The sequence below is a fragment of the Glycine soja genome, chromosome 16 (assembly GCF_004193775.1).
Source record: "Glycine soja cultivar W05 chromosome 16, ASM419377v2, whole genome shotgun sequence".
Taxonomy (NCBI): domain Eukaryota; kingdom Viridiplantae; phylum Streptophyta; class Magnoliopsida; order Fabales; family Fabaceae; genus Glycine; species Glycine soja.
In genome coordinates this window covers 6,096,979-6,122,556 of record NC_041017.1, presented here as the reverse complement: position 1 = coordinate 6,122,556, position 25,578 = coordinate 6,096,979, and the positions used below count along the sequence as shown (strand labels likewise).

The following is a 25,578-nucleotide window of genomic DNA, read 5'->3' as shown; positions in this document are numbered from 1 at the left end:
TTACTTCCTTTAGTCCCTCAAATTAAAAAAAAAATACTCTTTTTAATACCTCCTTCAAAATTTAAAGGATTAAAATATACAACTTTTATCTGAAAAATTAAAAAACAGTTAATTTAAGGTCCTAAAAACATAATTAAGTCAAACTTTTAAGATGCATTTTCTTGACCAACACCTAAAAGTGTTACCAAAGTTCTAATAACGTACAATGCTACAATGCCCTTAAAGTGGCGTAACCCAATTTACTATCATTTTGATTTCCACCGTTGGACTTTCCCCAAACTTATTGACATTCTAAATTGGCACTAACTAACCAACAGGGTTTGTATAGTTGTCATGTCCTATCTTTAAAGTAGCGTGCCATTCAAGTTCAATCATTAGTCCAACACTTAAAGTGTGTTTGACTTAAAGTATAAAAATAAAAAAGAAATCTTTGAATTAAAATAATGTGCAAAAGATATAAGTTCCACAAAAAGTATAAAATTTCTCTCTAATATTATTTATTTCATCTCTACCAAACACACCACTAGGGGAATTATTTCCCCTGAATGCACATGGCCGATGAAAATAGTTCTTAAAATGGCTCGCAAAGAAACTTGGTCTCAATTGACACAAAAAGCTTGGTCTGCAATTCTACATCGACAATGCTTTTTTGTTCTAAAGCTAGCCCATGAAAATGGTCACTATATTGATCATCATTTCTTTGGTTACTACGAAAAGGAACCTGGTATAAGGCATTGCAGAAGTCATATACAAGGGAACGTATCAACAACATAATCAACAACATACATGGCTACTCTTCAAAAATCTACAATAAACATATCAAGTAATATCCATCGGAATCAACAATTTCTAGGCATTGGACACCAAGAATAATCCAGGGACTGAACAAGAATTTGCATTCATGCATGGTTTCATGTCCTCTTGATCTTTGAAAATGTTCCTGTTTCAGAGAAATAAGTGCTTTGAGTTCCACTACCAAGTTGGTGTGCATGAGCCTGTGGATTTGTCAGCTCAATACCCTGAAAAAGAATATAGAAATAATTGAACAAGAATGCAAAACTACAATGAAAGAAAAACCAATTATGGTCGTGCTATAAAAGTGTTATCAAAATCCAATATTCCATCATCCATGATAAAGATCAGTTAAATGAATGATATGCATTAAATAAGAAAGAACATATCTATATGCTGCTATCCGATATAAATCCTGTGAAAGCATATTGAAATATAACAATGCATTTCAGGGACGAAAAAGGAGACAGGAAAAAAGAGGTCACAAAAAGTCATAATTTCTGGTCAAAAAATCTGGCACCGTAACAACAACAAATAACAAATAATTATTCAAACATCCATAGGCAGCATATTGTGATTACTCCAAAGCAAGGTTATGAAATGTCTGCTTCTACAAGAAAGCAAACACTTATCCCCATATATGTTGATCTCTATTTTATAATAGGATTTCATTGAGAACTAGTGTTTAAGATTATCTTGCCTTGTGAATTACTTGCTGCTTCTCGTGTTTAAATTATATCTCACATAGTAAAACAGATATTTTCAATTTCAAATTCAATTTACTGAGCAGACCCCGCAGAAATTATAAGAGGCCTTAGGTTAATTGTGAAGAGAAACCATTAGATTTGCTTGATCATCGTGCAGTCAAGCAACCTCTTTTCTCAAATCACAAAAAATGAGAGTTTCATTATGAATTAGCTTTTAAAAGGAGAGGGTCACAAGGTGTGTGGAGTTGGATAAATGGGCAAAATGTCATTCTAAAGCACTTCAACAAAGGGAGACCGAATCTGTACAGGTGATCCTCCTTATATCAGCAAATTACTTTTCACTAATCATGAAAAGCCTTCTATTCAGCATGTGCTAGGAAACTTAAAAATAACCATGGGGGTGAAGGTAAGTCATATTACGATCAATCCTGGATAGCAGCCAGCCCCGAAACACTAGTTCTAGTGAGATAGCAGGATGACAGCTAATCCGGAGACTATAGATACAAGTTAAACTATTTATTATTTATATTAGACACATATAAATGCTATAAAAAATTACACAAAATGGAAGATACATATCTTAAGCATCACGTGGATTATCAAAGTCATCAATGGAACACAGTAATTAGGAAATTATCAAGGGATGAGATTTACTTATGGAGTTAGTTAGTTAGGCTCATAATATTGGTATAAATAAAGAGCATCTTGTAATCTTTCAATATCTTGTAGGTTTAAATATATTTTTAATCCTGGAATCTAACCTTTTATTGCTTTTGGTCCTTACAAATTACGTTTGTTTTGTTTTTTGTCTTTAAAGTATTATCTAAAGTACTTTTTTTTCCTGTTCAAAGTGTTATCTAAAGCACAAAACAAACATAATTTGCAAGAACTAAAAATAAAAAAATTATTTTGCAAGGACGAAAAAAAAAGCTAAATTGCAAGGACTAAGCCTATCTTTTAATCAAACAATTACAGAATGTTTTTCTATGGAACTCTACTACTCTATTTAGAGATCTACAGGGTATGGCCACAATATGTTGGTGTGACATGTATTTTTCCTCAGTTGCAGCCACTACAGAAACTACTGAAAACCACTCTGTTATTTGAATCTTGTAGTGGCCTTGGGTCACTCCACAACACCACTATAGCACACATTGAGTCATACTCTGGAAATGTTCAATGGAGGAACAGAAAGGGCAATGTGGACTGTTTTCAATTAACCCATATATACTGCAACAAACCCAGTTTCTATTGATTGAATGAATGAAAATGAACAGAAACACATGGTGTTAATGGTTCACATGAGAAAGGAACATGCATTGGGTATTTTCTTGTAACTTCCTAGTCTTGTGGCAGAGGAGAAAGAGATAATGGCATCCTGTTAGAGAAAAGGGGAATATAATAGAGGAGACAATGAGATGAGAGGGGTATGCAAGATTTCATTGGAGGAGTGGGATTTGGGAGGAAGCTAGCAGGTCCTGCAATTTTCTATTTTCAGTTTTCGTAGTGTCTGATCTTCTGCCATATCAAAGAGTTTTTTCTATAATTAAACTTCAATGCTATCTAACCCATCCACACATGATCATCGGTTCTCACACATATACATTCCATATGAAAACATTGGTTCAACTACATCCCCACCGACTTACTGAAAGATAAACAGATGAGCAAAGGACAGGAGTTCACCATATCAAGTTAATGATGATTTCCATTAGATTAAGAGGTTATCCAGATACAAATATGCTGCCAAAAAATGGGGAGGGATAAAAATAAATGAAGTGATGATAAATAGACGAGAGGTATAGATTGAGTTCATGCAACCTAAGAAAACTAGAAATATGCATGTCAATGCAAAGTTTATAACAATCCTCTCTCCCAGCTCCAGTAATAGTCAAGCACCTATATCTTCTTGCCCACCTTGTAGCTGTCTTATAAATCTGTAGCAATAGCAGTAGGGAAGCAACCCACTGATTTCTGTTGCTAAATTTCCTTTTTAGCTTCTCATGCTTTTACAAGATTTCCATTCACAGCTTCACAAAATTGACAACTTTTATACTAATTATGGTCCTAAAGAGCAGGAGAAAATCTACAGAAACAATAAAAGTGAAACTAACCTGCACTGGTGTGAATGCAAGACTTGATGTCAAACCAGAGGTAGCACCACTACTACCATAATTCTTTTCCTTGAATCTGACAAATGAAAATAGTCCATCAGAATTGTTATTGTGATCAGTAAGATAAATAATATAATAAAGACAAGAATGATAATTTGGCATCTAGCAACAAAATCAAATAACTAGAAAACAATAAGATATACGGAACTAATTAACTAAAAGCAACAAGAAGCACTAACTTTTTAGCAACTTTTGCTGCAAGTTTGCTTTGACCAACAGACACACGAAGCTTGCCACTGCCAGCCTGACCAAGCATTCCATAGCCCTCACCCAGACCATCTCCTATAATTCAAAAGCATAAAAATATAAGAAAATAAGGAGATTGACATTTTTACATTTAAGTTTCCAAAGGATTTCATACTTAAGGAACTTATTATGTTAGAAGAGCAATTTGGCCAGGCTTGTAATTGCTTTACCCTCTTACTACCCTTGTAATTTGACCTGGATTATAGACATGGACTATTAGAATTTAGAAGCAGAATATCCTACCTATTGTGCTATTGTACTAGTTTTTATACTTGTACTTCCAAACCCAAAAATTGCTATTTCAACATGTTTCTAGTTTTAACCTTATTTTTCACTATTTTTCATTTGTAAAGACAAACCAACCTAGAGTTGGCTGCCTTTATATTCCACCTGTTTGAAACATTTTGATAATTTCCATTTGACTATAAAATATCAGAATTTTCTTAAACTTTGCATCGTTAATTTCACTCATGTATATTTGGTGCCTCAATAGTATATAGTAGGAGTAATCATTGTTAGGAAACAGACCAGAATTAGCAGAACAAATGGATAGAAACAGCTAGTTATCTTCTGTTCTGATTCAATATCAGAGTAATACCAAGATCAATGGTATCTCAGATGTGTAATACAAATAAAACACATCACAGAAGATAACTAGCTGTATTACACATCAGAGATTCTCCACTTCTCTTATTTACTAACATCCTAACAGAACATCACATTCCTTTTATCCCACTTTCACCTGATAGCCAACATTGGTAGGTGGTTCGAGGTTATATTTTCAACCCCCTCACTTATTTTTCCCTCAAATCCTTCACATTCCTCATGTGGTCCAGCTTATTGGTTCATAGCATAAGAGTTTTGTATCACTCTCACAATATCATAATTATTCAAATTCTCACTACTGTATATTCTCTTTTTCCCCTTCCATCCAATTCCCAATTCCCTATATTTTAAATATAATAATAAATATAAATGCATGCAGCAAAAAATTGCATTCGAAATGTAAATCAGACCAGGACAAGTGAAATCTGGTAAAATTACCTAATGAACTCTCTTCTGGGACTCCAAATTGCATCCTATTGGCTAACTTCCTCATGTCTGTTATTGCATACCTTACAAAAGAATCAACAGGTCATGAATTTAAAAACAAAAGCAAAAGGCATAAAGAAAACATACCCTCAACCCTGCAACTAAAAAATACAGTACAAATAAGTTTAAAGTATGCTAACCTTTCCTTCATCTTCCTAAGACGACGACCACCTCTCTTCTTTTTAGGCTCAGAATCAGGAACTGGAAGTGGTTTTGGTTGCTTAGCAGGGGGGGGCTCCTGCCACTTCTCAATTTTTTTGTGGATCTCGTCCTTGAAAGCCCTTCCAGTTTTTCCAGATGGATCCCCGCGTATAGAATCTACTCGTGCTGCAAGTGTAGACTTTGCAGCCAGGAGTCGGCATGCTCGCATCCTTAGAGAAGGAGGAGTAGTCTGAAATATTTCTGTTTGCTCAAGGTAACCTACACGAAATTGAGATGTTGCTGTGGAGAACCCAGCAAGATTCTTTTTCTTGGCACCAAGAAGCTGAACATTACAAGCAGGCATCTTTGCAAGAGATGCTAGACCACCAGCTGTCCCCATGAGTTTGGCTGCAACAGCACTCCCAACTATAGCAGAAAGATTGGGTGCAATGTAGCCCATCCTACTCTCAACGAAATCAAGAACTTTCTTCTTTGCTGAGTCAAGATCAAGAGCTCGATCGCAGGCCTCAACTGTCTTGCTAAGCACTTCTTCTGGAAGAGGCTTGCCAGTTGTAGTTGATGCTGTAACAGAGACAACCATAATAATAGCCGAGGGTAAAAGCCCTTCTAAATCCACAAGAGTGAGATCCATTTCATTTCCTATCTTCTTAACAACGCGCGCATAATCAATCGGGTGATGCACCAGCGACTCAAGCTCCGGAAATTTCAAACGATACTTGTCCCGAATAAAGTTGTGAATAATAACAATTTCATTTTCTATGTCAACTGACAGTGCATTGCAATCCACTATCAGCTGGTATTCAGGATCATCTTCTATATCCACCACCTGAAACAAGACCTCAGACTCCTTTTTATGAAGTGCCTCTTCCACTTTCTGCCATTAAAAACACCCTAGATATCAGAAAAAAAATGAAACTCAAAAGAAAAAGAACAACATCGTCACAACATAAAACAATGAAAGGGGCCTCTGTTGCAGCCAAGGTTTTAAAAATACGACCGCGATTTGATCCACAAAACTAAGCAGTTGCCCTCGCACTGGCCACATTTGTCCACAATTTCCCACAACATCAAGGATCACAAAAACGAAACTGCAACGCAATTTAAAACTTTGGTTGCAACTAATACCCAGCTTAGTCAGACTAATTCTAGATTCTACCAAAGCCAATAAATAGCACAACAACAATGGCAATTTAAAATGGCTTAAAAGGAAGTGATGAGTAACTAACTAACTAACCTGGATAATATCAGTGTACCTCTGGGTTTTCTGCAACTTGGAAACACTGTCCAAGTCATCATAGTTGAGGTTTTCTAGGTCGGCAAGGTCGCCATCGACATCCTCTTCCATGTCTGCGGCATCCACATCGTTATCCTCCTGAAACAAAACAAAAGGAACCAACCACATTGTTCGTAACAAAACCTTTCTCCTTCAAATCTTGCAGGTTAAATAAATTAAATTAAAAAAAAAAGAGAGAGGGAACAATGAAGAAGAAGGTTATTATATATACTGACGGGAATTTCAGCCTCGTTATCAGATAGTTCATCAAGGTCGGCGAGAAAAGAATCGGCAAGCGTAGCCTGGAATTGAATCAAACGCGCAGAAAAATAAGAACCCGAATTGAAAATTGAAAATGTTAAAATTAAAATACACACAAAAACAGTATGGAAGTGAAACAACAAACCATGTGTATCGCGGAGGAGGAAGGAAGCGATGTAGTTGTGAATTGTAAATGGCGAGAACTCAAGAAAGAAGAGTAGAGAAGAGAAGAGAATTATAGAATCAACAGGTAGGCTTTTCCCGTGTGTAGAAGAAAGCAGAGCTCTTGCTACGCGCACCCAGCATAATTACTGGTACACTCAGCAATTGTGCGCGATTCCTGTTTTACTTTTCCATAAAACTGATATAGATTGGACAATCCATAAGTGTCATACAGATTGGTCGAGGCATATGGATTGACCAATCCGTAAATTTATGAGGCTTACCGATTGAGCTTATGAGACTTATGGATACGATTTGAGCTTACGAATTAACTAATCCATAACTTTGTATGAGACTTAAGAATTTTTCAATCCGTAAGCTTCATATGAACTGCCCAATCCATATAAGGCTTACAGATTGTCCAATTCATATCCGTAAGTCTCATAAGCTCAATCCTTAAGCCTCATACATATTGACCAATCTGTATGAAACTTATGAATTGCCTAATTCATATTAGTTTTATAGAAGGGTAAAATGGTAATTGCATACAATTGCTGGGTCTACCAGCCATTTTGCTGGTGTGCGTAGCAACAGCCAGAAAGCAGGTGTGAACGTGATGGGCCTGACTCATTATTGTTTGGATAAGAGGCCCAATACCAAAAAAGGGACAAGAGAACCGCGCCAAGGCCCAAGAGAGAGGAGATGAGTTACTGTGAAAAAAAGGGTGGAAATGAAACGAAAGGGATAAAGGAAAAAATAGAAAAAGAAAAAAAAATAATTGCTGTCAATATAAAAACTAGCATGGAAACTGATGCAGCACACGAATTTTGAAAAGAAAAAAAAAAGATAAAAAAATAAATAACAAAATGAGTAAAATTAAAATAAAAAACTGTCCATTCAACCTATGATGGTGACTGAACAATTTTTATATAGATATAAATAATGTTGGTTTGATGAAATGAGTTATTGTTGTTGGCTTGGAGTTTGAATGTCAACTATAAAGAGAACCATGGCTTGGAGTCCTCACCCACCATGACAATCTGGAACTTCAGTTGATGATGACAAGTTAGGCGTGCTGATTATGGTGTTCGGTTTTGTCCCCTTTTTCAAGGAAACCTCATTTGATGAAGCTAACGAAGCCACCACAAAGCTGAAGGATGTTATTAATCATTATTATTGATTGATGATAATAATTGAAGGATTTTTTTTTATTTTGTGTAAATTTGTGGTTTCAATTTCAGTTTAGAAGTCTTTGTTTTGGTTTTATTGTAGTACTGTGGTTTTCTAAAGGCTTTATTTTTATGCTCTTCGTGTAGATTTTTTTTGGTTGATAATAGTCGAAGTAATTTAGACTGAGTTTCAATCAATTGGGTCTGTCCAGTGGCACACTATCAATGATTATGGAAGTTTTAATCTTTTCATGTTAACAGTGTAAATGATGTTGTCAGAGGATTGAAATTAAATTCTAGATGTAAATGTAAAATCTTTGTTTTTACAATATGAAAATTCAGCCAAGTGAAGACAGGGTTAATACGTGAAGGTTTGTCATTGTAGGCGAGCACATATGAGTTTTGCGTTGATGATATGACATCTTTGTGTTCACAGAGGAAGAAAGAGAGCAGGGTGCAAGTGAGAGAACAAGAAATAAGGAATGAATGGGAGAAAGAAAATTTTTATCTATTTATTTTTAATAACGTATAATTTTTTTATTGAATGTGTTTAAATTTGATGCGTTAGGTGTGTGTCTATCTAAGAATTTGTCTTTAATATAGATAGTTGTTGAATGGTTAGTTCTGAAAATTTTGATTTCTAACATTTTTTTTAAATGAATCACTAAATAAGGGACTTAAAAAAATTCAGGGATTGGGAAGTGAATGAATAAAAGTTGCTATTGGGGCATTTTCATAAGAGATGTTAATTGCTGAAATCTAGAAGTCTATAGATTTTTTTATCATTAAAAATATTTATAAGCCCTTCCTGAAATACTAAGCAAAGGTTAAATTCCCAATGTGCCCACTTTATTTTTATTGAGTTGGCATTCTGCATTCACAGTAGACTTCTATAATTTTGACTCCAATTAACAATGTTGTGATAAGAGCATTATTGTGGATACATTTATGGTTAGCATGGTTCAATGCTACCTAGTCTCCATATTTTTGCTATCTAATATGATTGCTTCTTCATTAATTTGCAGGTAGTAAAGAGAGGGATTTGTTCTTATGGAACAATGTACATTGAGAACCTAATCAAGTAGAACCGCAAAATTATTCTTCATATTGTCTTGCCTGCCCTAGAGAAAAATGCTCAAAACTACTGGAACCAGGCAATCCAAAGTTTGACAATAAATGTATGCAAGATCTTTGCTGATACTGATCCTGAACTTTTCGAGGAGTGCCTGCGCAAGTTTAAGGAAGATGAAGCACAAGAGGAGGCTTTGAAGTCGAAACGAGAGGCTAAATGGTGGCACTTATAAGAGATTGCAGCCATGAAAGTTGCAAGCAATGAACCAGTTCTTATTTCTCCTAGAACTGTGTCACACACAACAATTACTTGAATCTAGTCCCTCCAAATATTGGTTAGACTATTGTCAATCTTTCTTTTTCTTTTCACTTGACACTAAGGTGCAGAATATGGGAACAATTTGTTTAAATTTAAAAAGATATTTTTTATAAAAGTATTTTTTTTAAGAAACATATAAGATTTGTTTCTTAAAAAAATTACTTATTTTAAATAGAAGTAATTTAGACAAACATTTAGAAAATCATAAAATTACTTTTTTATTTAAAAAATACTTATTTTTAAAAATAAACTTAAACAAACTAGCCGATTGACTCAGCATTGGCTCACCAGCATCAACCAATAATTAAAATGTTATCTTTATATTATCAGTTGACAATTAAAGATATAATTACTATGATATTATCATGTATGTATAGATTACAAATATTTGAATGAGATTATGATAAAATTGATCATGCCCTGAGTTAAGTCAATCATTAGTAAATTAGTAAATAGTCTATTAAGAAGTGTCTAGCTATTACTTAGGAATTATAAATTTATTAACCTATTAACAAATTTCCTAGAAAGTGGGATGAAAAATGTTAAGTGGAATTAAGGATTTCTCTCAATCAAGCGACCCTCATGAAATTGAATGCAAATTCAGGTTAATATTTAATCGCCTTTTAAATATTATTACTATGTTACAATAACATGTTATGATCTTGTATCTATGTGTATTTTTTTTATTATATTCCATAAATTGGTATTAGAGTCAACTTATACATTTTATTACTATTAATTAATTGTGTGAACTCTATGACACATTTTAAACTCCCTCGCATCACGATCCCACACATTGCATTGTTATTCGATGATTCTGTCGAATCCATTAGTTTTCCAAAACATTGTGTTTGATTTTAATCCCAAGGACGTGAAATGATTGCTAGATTTGTGTTGCTTTCTTCAGATTTCTAACCGTTCTGCGTAACTAAAGTTAACTGTCTGTCGTTCTTTGATCTGCTATCTGCTTATAAAACAAAAGTTATCGTTTGATATAGCTTTGAAAGCAGATATCTTAATTTTTACAAACATATATGTATGATTAGATAATATCATCTGATTTTGTAAAAACACTTTTTTAGAAACAAAATCAAATTAAAATTTTTGGTCAATTAAAATATAGATATAAGATATAAAGAGTTTAATATTAATTTGTCTCTCCTACTAAAACTATATTTATTTCTTTATAACTTATCAAATTTCAGTAACTTTAATAAAAATTATTATTCAGTATCCTTTTTAATTCTTACAAACTAAGGTTATCTCCAAACTTAAATTACACTAGGTATTCTTTGGTTCTACCAAGTAAATACATGAATCAATCATAAGATTTGTTATTGTTGGTTTGTTCATTAAATAGTTTTTAACATCTTAATGTACAAATACAATATTTAATCTTAAAACAATTTTATACCTTGTGGAATCACAAATCATTATTTAAATTATCTTTAGATAATTATTTTAAAAATAAATAACTTATCATACACAATGAGTTATGATTAGATTGATTATGTAAAAATTTTACATTGTCAATGCATTACTTTTTTTTCTATGATAATTAGGTTTAAATAGTTTTTTCAATAAAAAATAGCCTTAAATATTAATTCATTGATCTTATAATTAATATTTCATTAGAAATTTCAATAATTTCACAAATAAAAAGATCTAATTATTCCTAAATAAATTTTGAGTAAGTCTTACAATTTAAATATTAATTAACTGATTTTCTAATTAAAATTTCATTAAAAATTTCAGTATTTTCACAAATAAATTATCTAAATATTCCTATAAAAAGGTTTGAGTAAAGATCTGATTATTCCTAAATAATATATGATGAAGATAAATATTTTTAATTCCTAAATTACTACTTTAAATAAAAAAAATTATATGCTTTCAATCATTTTTTTTTTTGAAGATCAACAATAAATTATTTTAATTTTTTCTTTTATTGACCTTTAAGAATTAGATAATCATTTCTTATATATAGAATGAAAGTTAGTATTAATTACGACAAATTACAAATATGAAATTAAGTGTTATTCAATATAACATTTGTTTTAGGAATTTGGAACCTACTTGTTTACACTTATAAAAACAATGGTAAAAATCACTTTTTTCTTAAAAAGTTTTTTTAAAGATGCAGATATAATTTGTTTCAAAAGGCAAAAGCAGTTCAAACAAACAAAAAAAATAAAATTTTTTATTTTATTTTAAAAAGTGTTTTGTGATAAATAAAATATACTACTATTATATAGAAACATCTACTAATGTGTGTGTTATGCTTTTCTATAGTTGGATAAAGGAGCTTGAGTCCACGAGTCATCCGTGAAACTCATAGCTCACATATATAGACATCCTTTTTTTGAACCCGTTTAAAAAGTGAATTTTTTTAGCTCGATCCGTATAACCCGCAGGTAAAATGGGTTTTACTCGTAGGCCCCGTGAGTATTTTTAATATTTACTAGAAAAATAAAATAGTGTGTGGTTTAACAAACATGAGGATGTTTTAGTACTTAGACTTATTTGGATTGTATTATTTGAACTTAGACTTGTTTGGATCTAGACTTTATATTTCACCAAATTTAGACTTGGCCACTTGATACTTGATATTATTTATTTATATTGTATTTATTTTATGTGCATTTAAAATAGTTTGTTTAAACAATTCACATTTTTTTAAAAAATATAAAAAAAAATTATGTGAATGCGAGCTGGCCCAGAAAAACAGTGGGCTATGTGGGGGCCGGTGCAAGTTCAAAAAAATAAAAGTAGAATGTGGGCTTCACGGGATAAGCATTACGGGTTGCGGGTTTCATGGGTCTGGGCTTACCTGCATACCAACTCTACGCTATGGTAAAATGAGGTTTCATTTTTTTAAAAATATGCTAAAAAGGGAAATATTTTCGATTTTGAGGGAATATGAATATTTTCGATTCATGCTTATTATATTGATGTAATAATTAGGTTTAAATTTATTTTTCATTAAAAAAATATTTCTTACAATTTAAATATTAATTAATTGATCTGCTAATTTATATTTCATTAAAACTTTCCATAATTTTATAAATAAAAGATCTAATTATTCCTAAATAAGGTTTGAGTAAGTCTTACAATTTAAAAATTAATTAACTGATTTGCTAATTAATATTTCATTAGAAATTTCAGTAATTTCGCAAATAAAAGATCTAATTATTCCTATATAATTAAAAAAAGTATTTTTTGAAGAAGTGGATATAATTTATTTCAAAATGGCAAAAGAAATTTAAACAAACACACAAAAAATGGCTTATTTTATTTTAAAAATTGTTTTTTAATAAATAAAATATATTATATAAAAGATGACTGAGTCTATCATAACATATGTCACGCCCTAGTAATTGAAGGTCTAACTTTTTTTGCAAAATTTAAAAATACACTAAAAAGGAAAATATTTCGATTTTGAGGGAATGACAATAATTTAGATTCATACCTATTATATTGATATATTAATTCATGCCTATTACATTGATATATTAATTCATTTGTATTATACTGGTCTAACAATCAGGTTTAAATTGATTTTTCATTAAAAATGTCTTACAATTTAAATATTAATTAATTGATCTCCTAATTAATGTTATATTAGAAATTTCAATAATTTCACAAATAAAAATCAAATTATTCCTAAATAAGGTTTGAGTAAGTTTTACACTTTAAATATTAATTAAATGATTTTATAATTAATATTTCATTAGAAAATTCAGTAATTTCACAAATAAAAGATCTAATTATTCCTAATTTCCTATATAAGGTTTGAGTAAAGATCTTATTATTCCTAAACAATACTGTGCATAACACTCGTACAAAAACTAGTTTCATACAAAATAATCTCATTGGTTAATATTTATAGAATCATGTTGATTTTTTTTTTACATAAATACATAACTATATTTTTTAATTATTTATTTATTGCATAAATAATATTCAATAAAGCATGACAAATAAATCTGAAGCCATCTCAACTTTGACCAAAAAATGTTCACTTTGACTAATATTGGTATGGATATTACATGATTCTTTAAAGGGAGACAAGAATAAGGATCTAATTACTTGTCTCATACCTACTATACAATTTATATTTTTTAAAATACATGTATTATTAGCTAATATATTTATTACATATTAGTTTTTCTAATCTATCTTTAATAATTTAATATAAAATAATTATATTGGTTAATATTCATATAATAGTGTGGACTTATTTTACATAAATAACATAATAAATGTATTGAAATAAATTTTATTAAATATATTTATTATAAAATAAATTTAATCTGTAATAAATATATTAGCTAACAGAATATTATTGTAAATAAAATATTAAATTATTTATTTATTGCATAAACAGTTTTCAACCAGGCATGACATAAAATATTTTTTTATTTTTTTATGTATTGCATTTTTTTCATTTTTTAAGAATATAATTAATTAATTATATTTATCTTAATATAAAAATTTAATTTTATAAGAATTTATATTTTAAATATGCATAAAAATAAGAATGTCCCGTGCGAATACACGAACATAGTACTAGTATGGTTATGGAAGTATGGTTATGGAAGTTATTTTCCTATAACTATTAATTTCATCCCCTGTTCATTAAATAATAAACTCTAATAAATATTTTCGATCCATAAAAAAGAAAATTAATGACGTCATAGATGATGAGATATGCTAAAATCCAACAACTCGTACTATTGATTAACCATTTTAATCGTTTTTTATATATTCAAAATGGTCAATAAAAAAAGAATAAAAATATAATAGACCATTCCGGTAAATCAACTTGACGATATGATTCTGTTTAAATTTGAAACATTCAATGAATATTCAAACATATTATTGAAGTGTTAAATTGAATTACTTAATAGTCGAATTGGTTGTGTAACTTTCAAACTAATCAAGCTCATCATCACAAAGACTAAATCCAACTTTTTTTTACAGAAATTTTTTTAGTGTACTATTTAGAAAAAAATACACCAACACTTGCTCCTTTTTTTTAATTAGTAATGAGTTTAATTTTCCTTAAATAAAATCTCAAGTGATAAAGTGATGTGTATGAAAAAAAATAGATGTTAAAACAACTTTATTATGAACAAGTTCACCTAATTTGACTCAAATTAATTGAAGCCTAAAGTCATTATGAAACTCAGAAAAGGAAAACTATTTAAATGTTAAGCATTGATGTATACTTACTCATTCACACACATATTAAAAAAGGAAATTAATATAACCATTTCAATAATTTTTTTTTTAAAGGATAACCATTTCAATAAGTTCAAGAATGTATATTAGTAATAAAATTTAAAGCACATAGATAGTTGAAGTTTTTTTTTTTTTTGGAAAGGAACATATAGTCGAAGTTTTTATTTTTATTTTTGACAAGCTGATAGTCGAAGTTATTCATTCGAAAAAAATATTATATTGATTTGCATTTTATTATTAAAATCTATTGAATATCATAATTTAATTTTAATGCATCATTATTGTATTTATTTTATATTTTTTAATCAATTTAAATTCTCAACTAATTGTTATTGTAATAGAAAAGTTTTAAAATAAATTTCTACAGAGGATCGTCTTAGAAACACTTATGGAAATTATAGTTTAATTTTGGTATATTGTTAGTGTAACATTGTTAACTAATTCATATAATATATGGATTTTAAAATAATTGTAAATAAAGTAAAAAATTATCAATTATACAACTTTTTATTTGATCATATAAAATACAGTTAAGATATGACTTAAATATGTATTTCACTTATCAAATTTAGGTTTTTTTACTGTTCCTAAATTTTAGTTTATATTTTTAGTGCTTCAATTTTAAAAAATGATAATTTTAGTTCTCTTGTGGTCCAAATAAAAAATCACCACAAAATTATGTATTCAAATTGTCAAAAATTGGTTAAGAAGGACTAAAAATATATTTTTCGACTAAAGATAAATTAAAATTTGAAAGAATAAAAATAAAAAATAATCCAAATTTGAAGGACGGACAATATATTTAAACATGTAAAAATATTAATATCATAAAAGTATTACAATTATCTATTATTGTTTTCTCATAAAAGACTTTTGTATAAGTTTTAATAAAATAAAAATATTTTTTAATAACTTTTTGCTTATTATAATGATTACTAATCATTTTTTAATCATAAATATTTATCAACAAAATTAAAGTTATAAGCTTAACAGTTGTCAAACTTCTGAAGACTTATCGAATAATTTTTTATGCAATTTTGTTTTTTTTAATAGGTCTTTATAATTTAACAGAGTTTAGTACTCATCCTTAATATGTAGTGACTTTAAAAAAAATTCTAAACTTTAAACTTATTGGAAACTAAGTAAAATGATAGAAAATTACAACAAATTTTAATATCTATATATATATATTAAGATTTAATCTTAAAAATATTATATAAACATATTTCCACTTCTGTCACTTACATCTATCAGCTAATTCAATATATAATTCATGAAGATGAGTGCTAACAATATTCTCCAACATTCTTTTTGACATACATTTTATTATTGATTGAATTGGTTGAAAATTATAAAATTAGAAGAGAAACTCATTAAATAAGAAATATGATACACAAAAATTTCTAATTTTTAATGAATTTTAGTAAATAGTAAAAGTGTGTATAAAGTATATGTTAAAATTTTTGTTAATATTTCTCTTTTATTAAATTTTTATAATTTAATAAACTAATTTAGTAATTTTCATTTTCCAATTAATTTTTTAGTTAACATTTTTTAGTTATTTTTACAAAACATAGTCTTAATCAATATGTGAATAGGGTTCTTTGTTATACAAGTGAAAATTATACTATAGATAACTTAAACGAAAACCAATATTACAAATATTATTAATACTAACAATATTATTTAAATCATATGTTTACCTATTAAACAATCTTTATTTGTTCATTAAAGTATAACCATCATACTCTTTAATATTTAATTTATTTTTAAATTAAATCATACGTTCACCTATTAAATAATCTATGTTTGGTCTTCATTATTAGTAAGAGCAGTATTGAATTTTACTTAAATAATCATAAGATAGTGAAATAAAATGAAAAAAGAAAAATATAAACCATGTAGCTTCGCTGTTCGCTGTCTGTTCAGGTGTGCTAATAATCACTCTATTGAATTATCGCATATAAAAAATAAAATGATGCTATAAAATGTGTTCTTAAAAGAATTAATGGGAAGAAAGGCACTGCCTGTTCGCATTTTTATTATTAGGGGATGCGTGCCACTTTAAATTTTTTTAAATATTAAAAAGTAGAAGTTCAATATATTTAACAAAAAAATATAGAATAAAAAACTAATTATATTAAAGTAGTGAGAAATTAATGTAAGTTAAAAGAAAAATTTAAAATTTAAGAAATGATTTGAAGGTAAAATTGTTAAATAAAAGTGAGATTGATTAGTGTGTGATTACTTAATTTTGAGTCAGTTTTAATATGTAGAATTAAAGTTAATTAATTATTGTTATTGCTTTAATATCCTTAAGAATAATGATATATATATTTTAAAGGTGAAGAGAATGACAACATTTAATTTATAATGTAGTCTTGTTTCAGAAAGAAAGTTGAAATTAGAAAATGTGTAATTGCAATGGATAAATAACTTGCAATTCGATAATTTATTTTTAAAAGTTACAAAATGATTCTTATTTATCAAAATGCTTTTAAAAATCCCTTAAATATTTTTTATCAACACATTTATCCTAAAAAACTGAAAAAAAAACTTATTTAAGAGGTAAAACATACTATAAAAAAATGAGAAACAAGATTTTGTATCAGTCATCTAGTCACAACTCATCATATATAATAAATTTGTTAATTTTTAAAATTATTTTATACCATTAATACATAGATATTAAACTCGTAAAAAATTACTTAATAATTATTTTATATTTTTAATAAATAAGAGATTATTTTATACCTTCTAAAAACAAAAGATCAAGTTGTAACTTAAAATAAAGGAGTAAAGTACCAAATTAGTCCCTCACTTTTGGAGACGTTAATTTGGTCTCTGAAATTTAAAAAATATCAAAATGATCATTGACTATACATTCCGTTTGCCACGTTAGTTCCTACCGTTAGTAATCTCCTAACACCGTTAGTAAATGTGTGGATGTGCCACGTTAGTGTCACCTGGACGCACACGTGACAAGCGTAATTGGGAAATAAGCAATGTCACGTCATAGGGATTAATATGACATAATTTTAAATGTTATATTGGAAAATGAAGAGCCAATTTTTGTATATAGTGTCAAATTGATCCCTAATAGTTTTCAGTCTAATTGAAAACGTGATGAATTTCCTCTCACCATTTTCTCCCTCCTATGGTTGAAGGATAGCGTTTCTGTGCTAGGTCCACGTTGATCATCGCTCTCCCAGTGGTGGTGGTGGTGGTGGTGGTTGTTGTTCTTTGTCACCCTTCACTATTTATTGACACAATTCGTGCTTTTGTGTGTTTCACGTCGATCATCGTCACCCTCCAGTGTTGATTGACGCAATCGGTGCTTTTCAGTAGAGGTAAGGGTTTTGTTTTTCATTGCATTTGATCTTCTCGTGTTGAACCAACGTAGTTGAACCGATATTATATCATTCAAACGCGTTGTTGTTTGCGTTTAAACCGTTGGAGTAGTTTTTGAGAGTGAAGAGTTTGAGATTTTGATTTAAGAGGTTATTCAGAATAGCATAGTGGTGTAGTGTGAGATGTGAAGCTATTGAGAGAAGGAAGTGTTCTCTATTTGAGATGCGCCTGTTTGAGAAAGATGAATATGATAAGAATAAGAATTGGGTGAGAGTATAAGTAGGAGGAAAAATGGAATGAAAGCGTGAATATTAAAGTAGCCGTTAGGGTTTTAACATTTTGGAGAAAAAGATTATTACCTAAATTATGTCATTTTAGTCTCTTTAATGTTAATTTAGTCCTTGCTTGGAAGAAACTGACGTGAAAGTTTCACATATGCGTCTCCAACATTATTTTCATAGATATAGTGTCAAATTATTTTCATAGATTTTTTTTATCATCATAGTATTATTCTTAAAATTATTCTCATAGAATTTTTTTTTATCATCATAGTATTATTTGTAGAATTTGATAACATATATTTGTCTATGTAGAAACTGTATATTAGTAAATTAAAATTTGATGTGTTCAAAATTTACTAGAAATAAATTAAGTGATTAAACAAAACTAGTTAATATATTAAAATAAATATTAAATCATTTAGATATCATTAAAATTTAATTTTTAATAAAAAATAGATATTAATTAAACTTTAATTACCTATCCGGAAATTCTGGTGACCGAATTATTCATGACTCTTTTGGCATTGATGAATAGAAGAGTTAAGAAAAAAAATCAACTAGAAGCATACTAGTTGAATGGTGATATGATAATGAATAAAGTTCAAAGTGTAGAAAAAGTCCAATAAAGAAAGGTCATAGAAAAACATTTGAAGAAAACACCAATCCAGCGCAAAGCTTCATGTATGTATGTATCTATGTATCTCTCTCACACACCTCACCCCGCCATCGATTTCAATTCAACCACCGTCACAATTCCTACCTCATAAACCCTAATCGATCCCAATCTCAATCAAATTATTCACCTTAACCTCAATCCCAGAAAAACAAACAGATTTTCAGCAAAAAAAGAACAGATTTTTTTAGAGATAGAAGAAATAAATTAAGAAAGGAAGAGAGAGTGTTGCCTTACAGTGGAGTGTGAAAGAGAAATGCCAAGTGTGGCTGTGAAGCTCTACAGCGTGTTCTTCAAGTTCCTCTTGAAGCACCGTCTGCAGAACCGAATCCAAACCACTTCCGACCACTCCGACCCGTTCGGGGTCACTACCCGACCCGAAGAATCGGTGGCTCCGGCGAACCCTTCTTTCTCCGACGGCGTCGCCACCAAAGACATCCACATCGATCTCTTAACCTCTCTCTCCATCCGAATCTTCCTTCCCGAATCCGCTCTCACCCCTCCCGAGCCTCACTCCAAACCTAGGCCCGATCCCGAGCCTCGTTCCGCGCGCGCCAACCCCGTTTCGCGGCGGAATAGCTATGGGCCGCCTCTTCGGGAGGAGCTCCGGAGCAACAGCTTCGGAGGGAGATCCGGTGTGGATGGATTGAACCTGATGTCGGACGGGGTGTACCGGGGCTACGCGCCGGGGAAGCGGGGGGAGCAGCGGAGGCTGCCGGTGATGCTGCAGTTCCACGGCGGCGGGTGGGTGAGCGGCGGGAGCGATTCGGTGGCGAACGACGCGTTCTGCCGGCGGATCGCAAAGGTGTGCGACGTGGTAGTTGTGGCGGTTGGGTACCGGCTGGCGCCGGAGAACCGGTACCCGGCCGCGTTCGAGGACGGCGTGAAGGTGCTGAATTGGCTGGCGAAGCAGGCGAATTTGGCGGAGTGTAGCAAGTCGATGGGGGGTGGGAAGAGTGGAGGGCATGGTGTTGGTGGGGAGTTTAAGAAATCGGATTCTCATAAGCATATTGTTGATTCATTTGGGGCTTCTATGGTTGAGCCTTGGTTGGCTGCTCATGCTGATCTTTCAAGGTTGTTACTTTTTTGTCATGATTGTGTTAGTTATTTTGATTCTATTTGATTGAGGATTTCTGAATTTAGATTGAAGTTTGATCTTTTATGATACTTATGCTTGATTTGTCATTGAACTGCATTTGGTTATTGCTGTGTGTGGAAACAGTTATATTCATTGCCTCTTTTATATATAGTTAGCGGTTCACTCGAGAGTGTGGAATAGGGTAGGTCCAAGGTTTTGAATTGCGGCGTTATAGTTTCGCCACAATCCTTGATATTATGGAAAGTTGGGGACTTTTACGTTATATGGCTGATGTGGCTGCAATTGCGGTTGCAGAAACCCCAAAATCCTTGATGTTGTGGTTGCAGTTATGGTTTATGTTTAAAAGCTTGGGTAGGACAAGGGATGCCTGAGTTGGGATTTGGTAAGGGAGTGTTTACAAATGAAAGTAGGTTGGGACTAGTGAGTATCAATCGACTTATGGTTTTGATTGATGCAAGTCTAAGCTGAAATCCAAATTGTGTATTGATTACTTGGTTGCAATGGGTTTGAATTGTATATATGGTCTAGTAAACAAGTAGCACTCTATGATTAGAGTTAGCTTGAGACATTGTTTGATAAGGTCACACTCCATAGATTTGGGGGAAAAAATTGTTACTTGTTTTTTTGTTTTTGTGGATTTACTAATTTCAATCTCAAGTGTGGTCTATGTCTGACTTGTGCTAAAATCACATTTTGGTACATTTTCTGGTTTCGAACACATGGATCTGGTTCATTTTTTAGGTTGGGATTCTCAGTTGTTATCAGTCAGACTAGAGTGGATGGATTTCTCTAATATTTTTTATATTAGCATTGTGTCCCTTTCCATTTTATCTTAATGTGATTTTGCCAAATGATACTATTCTTTTTCCCCCTTTGAAATTTTACTTAGGACAGGTATGACATGTTCAACAAAATATACATATTATGGAAAGTACAAACGTATTGAAAGAGAGGCGATAATGTGATGACTTGTGATGGCATGCAAGATATTCTTCGAGTGGAGAGGTTACTTGTTGGCTGGCAAAAATCATTCTCCACTACTGTTTAGGGAATTCGAGGCTTTTGTGAATAAAAGAAGTGGACTAGTGGACCCATAGTGCTTAAGCAACATTTTGTGAATGTTTTTTCTTCTAGGATTTTCTTTTATTCTTTCCTTATATTTGATGATTTGTTTACTATATTTATTATTGTCGATATCAAATTTTAGTTTTCCTACAATGGTGGTGGGAGCCTTGTGCCCTAGGTCACCCTTCTATACTAATCTTTCAGTTGTCTGCCACCCTATCTCAACTATCTCTTCCATACTAAATGAAGTTTTTGTATGTCTTTAACAAAACACAATATTTGATCCACGAAGCTTGGTTAGGGAATCATTAACAATATGTATACACAAATATCATAATTTTTAAGCAATAAGCACTCTTTGTCTGAAGGTGTATTTGGCTATTGTTAAAAGTGATATGGTGAGTTGAGAAGATGATTGTTTGACCAAAAAGGTAACTATTATCTCCTCTGGGCATGGTGGAACATACTGGGATACAATGCCTTTCTAAAAGGAAATATCCTAATATACTCTCAAAATAACCCTGTTGGTAGTTTTATAACTGCTCAGATACAGTTTGACATTATTTTTTTTTTGACCTGATGGCATGTATGCTTTATGGTTCCATGTATTACATTCTTAGTGGAGTGTTGTAATCCTCTTAGAGTACACCTAAAAATCTCTCCTCTTATAAAGGACCCTTGTATGTGTGCATTAAAAATAACAATTTTGTAAGTATGCTTTTGTATTGTGATCACAGTAACTCCTTCCTGTCATGCTTCCTTTGATTCCAGTTGTAAGATATTCCTCATGGAGTAATGTACTTCCTTGTTCAGTGCTTAACCATTTTATTTCCTTAATGTTGAAACAGATGTGTTCTTCTTGGAGCGAGTTGTGGTGCCAATATTGCAGACTATGTGGCTCGAAAAGCTGTGGAAGGAGGCAAACTTCTGGAACCTGTCAAGGTGGTAGCACAGGTCCTGATGTATCCATTTTTCATTGGAAGTGTTCCCACACGTTCTGAAATAAAATTGGCAAACTCTTACTTTTATGACAAGGCCATGTGTATGCTTGCCTGGAAACTTTTCCTACCTGAGGAGGAATTCAGTTTGGACCATCCAGCTGCTAATCCCCTTGTCCCAGGCCGGGGTCCTCCTTTAAAGTTGATGCCTCCAACATTGACAGTTGTGGCCGAACATGACTGGATGAGGGATCGTGCCATTGCTTACTCAGAGGAGCTCCGGAAGGTGAATGTTGATGCACCTGTTCTTGAGTATAAGGATGCAGTACATGAATTTGCAACCCTTGATGTCCTTCTGAAAAGCCCTCAGGCCCAGGTTTGTGCTGAGGACATTGCTATATGGGCAAAGAAACATATTTCACTTCGAGGTCATGAATTCTCATATTGACTAGGATATAGCAGATTCAGATGATGATTGGCAGGAAGATATGTGCCCATCCCAACTTCAAAATTAGCTTCAGATCACTCTTTTGCTGCTATTGCATGGGACCTGTGATATATTATTTGATTGGTTTTGATTCTTGATAAGGTGTTGGATGTTGACTGGTTCCATGTGCATACCCCCTGCCTGTTTATTATTTTTTGTTTGTAAGATAGTTGTCTGAGAGAGTAGGATTAGTTGAGCCAGTGAAACGCATTCACCTCATGCATACTGCACTTGACCACCATTCTTTTGCCATTTTTTCCTGTGTATTATGATGTTCTATTTCTCATGAAAAGAATATAAAATTTAATGAACCATTCTCTTAGCATGAGTATGTGGTATCCAATTGATTACCCAATCTAATGGCCTCCAAAAGGTGTGAGGGAATGTTCAACAGACCATGCTGACCCTCAGAACCCTTTGTGTTATAGTTTTTCATTAATTTTTATTAGCTGTGCGGGTTCTATGAGACTATGACTGCTTTCAAGGTACTAATATGCAAAGCAGAACTCTGTCCATTGAGAACTGGTCTCCATTTTGCCGGGATCTTCATTACCACAAATTATGTGTAATCAAACTCTTGGCTAGTTTGGTTTCGCATCTGACTGGGGGAGAATGTGCATAAGAGATGTGAAATTCAGAAGCTATCCATTTAAGCTCGTGCTTTGAATGTGGAAAAGACACAAGTCTGAAACTGTAATGCAGATCCAAACACCCACACTATGGAAGCATAAAATCTCATGCAGAATGCTTTCCTTCCACACATAATTATGGCAATATTATTGGTGATATCCATATGATATTCAAACGTGATTGGGAGGTGTGATTTTCTCACATGCTGCATGAAGGGAGTAGATATGTACAGACCTTTTACCAATACAAAGGATCCTCGATCTTCTCTCAGCTTTGCATTTTTTATGATACCTAACAAGCCTTAGTGACTAGGTTGTAGCATCTTTCTAGGTGTTGCCTTCTTTTATTTTTATCTGTCTTTGTCTTTCTTTTCCCCTGCACCAAAAAGAAGTTTGTTGGAATTTGAAATTGTAGTTGAACATGCTATAGTTAAATGTTATGCAGCGACAAGTTCCAATTTTCCATATTTTGTCCAGGAATATTTGTTCCACGATGAAGTTAAGATTTAAGATTGAAAAAGACTTCTGCTTCTAAGTTATCTATTTAGTAAAGTCCGTGCAGGCCTATGCTCCCTTTAGTAAGAGAGCATTGTTGGGTGCAACATTTTCCCCGCAGACAATATTTTTCTTGTCGTTGATTGTTCTGTTTCATATGTACACAGTGGCTTCTCCAATATAAATATGCCATGGGCCTTACCATATGCCTCGGTGCTATTATCCCAAACATATTTAAGGGATTGCCCCACACTGATTCTATTGGTGTGTTTGGTTTCATGTCTATAAGCACTTAACACACGTCAAGCAAGAAGCTACACAGAGTAGTTTTCACATGTGTGTATATATATATTTCATTTGAAATGGAAAAGCCGTTGTAATGTACATTTATAACGTTAATCCAAACATGTACTATGTCTGGGTGAGGGGGATGCATATGGAAACTGAATCAAGATAGTGAAACTCTCCCCAAGTGAAGTCTTATGCTGTTAATAAGCAACTTCATGCCCAAGTCAAGTTTGGCCTTTTGGCTCAGTATTGGAAGCACTTTGAGGGTAGGGGTAGCCAGACTTTGGTGTATGCTCAGATTGATCATTGTTGGATTTTCTGGGCATATGCTATTGGCCTAAGGTAGCACCTCTGTTGACTGTTCTGCAACCTTAAGTTCGAGGACTTAGACGAATCTTTGGTTGTGGAAAGTCGTTTTGTTAACTTTAGAGCAATCTTGAAAAACAATCTGAACAAAATTATGTGATATGATGACAAAAAGGTATATTTGGAACACTTTTCTTCTCAGTGCTGTGGTTTCTTAGCTGTACACTGCCTTTACGTAAAGGGAATACACCTAGAAACATTGCTTATATCATATGGTTGCTTTCAATGTATTGCGCATTTGAGAGTGTTTTAGGGGAAAAAAAGTTATTATTTTTCCATTCAAGTTATCAAACATGCACGAAGTTAAGCTGAGAAGTTGTTTGGACGTCAAATTTATACTGCTTTTATAACACCTCAATTTTATATATATATTTTTTGCAAATATTGATTGTGATGTAGGTTATTGCTCTCACATATTTGCGACTACACGATTGGAAAAATATAAATAAATAAATGAATGAATAAAAAGGCTGAAAAATGGCAATCATAATTGATAACTAGCTTCCGTTGTTATGAGCTGTTCTATTGGTTAGCCTCTTTCTTAGGTAAACTCGTGATTTCTGATTGAAGAAGGAGGTGAGACCTCTAAATCCCGTTTTATTGGAGATAGTTTCGTCTCAACAACTGCAGTAGTAACTAAAAGGTGGAGAACATGCTCACTCGTGGAATTTATTTATTTATTTTCCTACTGGTGTGAATTAAATAAAAAGTAATTCATTTTCCCCCTTTTTTGATGCATAATCATTCTTGAGGTGTGTTTAGATAATTAATGGGTACTATTGTTTTGAGTTAAAACATATACTTTGGAAATAATGGATTTTTGGGTTTGAGAATAATTTATCTAAAAGTAAAAGTTTGTTAGAGCTTATTTTGGTTTTAAAGTGTTAATTAAAATTATTAGAAATTGTAGAATAGTATTTAAAAAATATAAAAAAGTATGTTCACTTCTAGTTCCTAAAAAAATTCTCTTTTTTTAGTCTTTCAAAATATGTTGCATGATTTTTATTTTGCTAAAAAATCCTTTTTAGTACTTTATGTTTTTAGTAATTTCAGCTTTATTCTTTTATGTCTTAAAAATAATGTCTTGGTTCTTTAAATTTGAACCGTTACCCAAAGTGCTTATTCTGTCAATTTTTCACTAATACTCTTAGTATTTTTATATATTTTAAAATAATTAAATTTTAATATAATGACGGTCGTTAACTCTCATTATATTAAAATTAGTTAAATTAGG

The 25,578-nt window shown here is 31.7% G+C and overlaps 2 protein-coding genes across 2 annotated transcripts; one reads left to right on the top strand and one right to left on the bottom strand.

The window, feature by feature from the left end:
- Positions 1-473: 473 nt before the first annotated feature.
- On the bottom strand, positions 474-7,010 carry LOC114390890 (U4/U6 small nuclear ribonucleoprotein Prp31 homolog). The gene is made up of 8 exons (XM_028351808.1): positions 6,853-7,010; positions 6,683-6,748; positions 6,408-6,545; positions 5,152-6,047; positions 4,964-5,034; positions 3,853-3,955; positions 3,614-3,689; positions 474-1,019 (listed from the first exon to the last, which is right to left on the bottom strand). Exons 1-8 carry the CDS (start codon positions 6,853-6,855, stop codon positions 912-914), a joined length of 1,461 nt encoding a protein of 486 aa, XP_028207609.1. The 5' UTR covers positions 6,856-7,010; the 3' UTR covers positions 474-911.
- An 11,879-nt stretch (positions 7,011-18,889) lies between these two features.
- Positions 18,890-23,660, top strand: LOC114390935 (probable carboxylesterase 11). The gene is made up of 2 exons (XM_028351864.1): positions 18,890-20,051; positions 21,990-23,660. Exons 1-2 carry the CDS (start codon positions 19,234-19,236, stop codon positions 22,525-22,527), a joined length of 1,356 nt encoding a protein of 451 aa, XP_028207665.1. The 5' UTR covers positions 18,890-19,233; the 3' UTR covers positions 22,528-23,660.
- The last annotated feature ends 1,918 nt before the right edge of the window (positions 23,661-25,578 follow it).

Coding starts and splice junctions, on each gene's coding strand:
- LOC114390890 (XM_028351808.1), bottom strand. Junction 6,048..6,407: donor GGTACACTGATATTATCCAG/GTTAGTTAGTTA, acceptor TTTTAATGGCAG/AAAGTGGAAGAGGCACTTCA. Junction 3,956..4,963: donor CCCAGAAGAGAGTTCATTAG/GTAATTTTACCA, acceptor TTTGAATTATAG/GAGATGGTCTGGGTGAGGGC.
- LOC114390935 (XM_028351864.1), top strand. CDS start 19,234: ATGCCAAGTGTGGCTGTGAAGCTCTACAGCGTGTTCTTCAAGTTCCTC. Junction 20,052..21,989: donor GCTCATGCTGATCTTTCAAG/GTTGTTACTTTT, acceptor ATGTTGAAACAG/ATGTGTTCTTCTTGGAGCGA.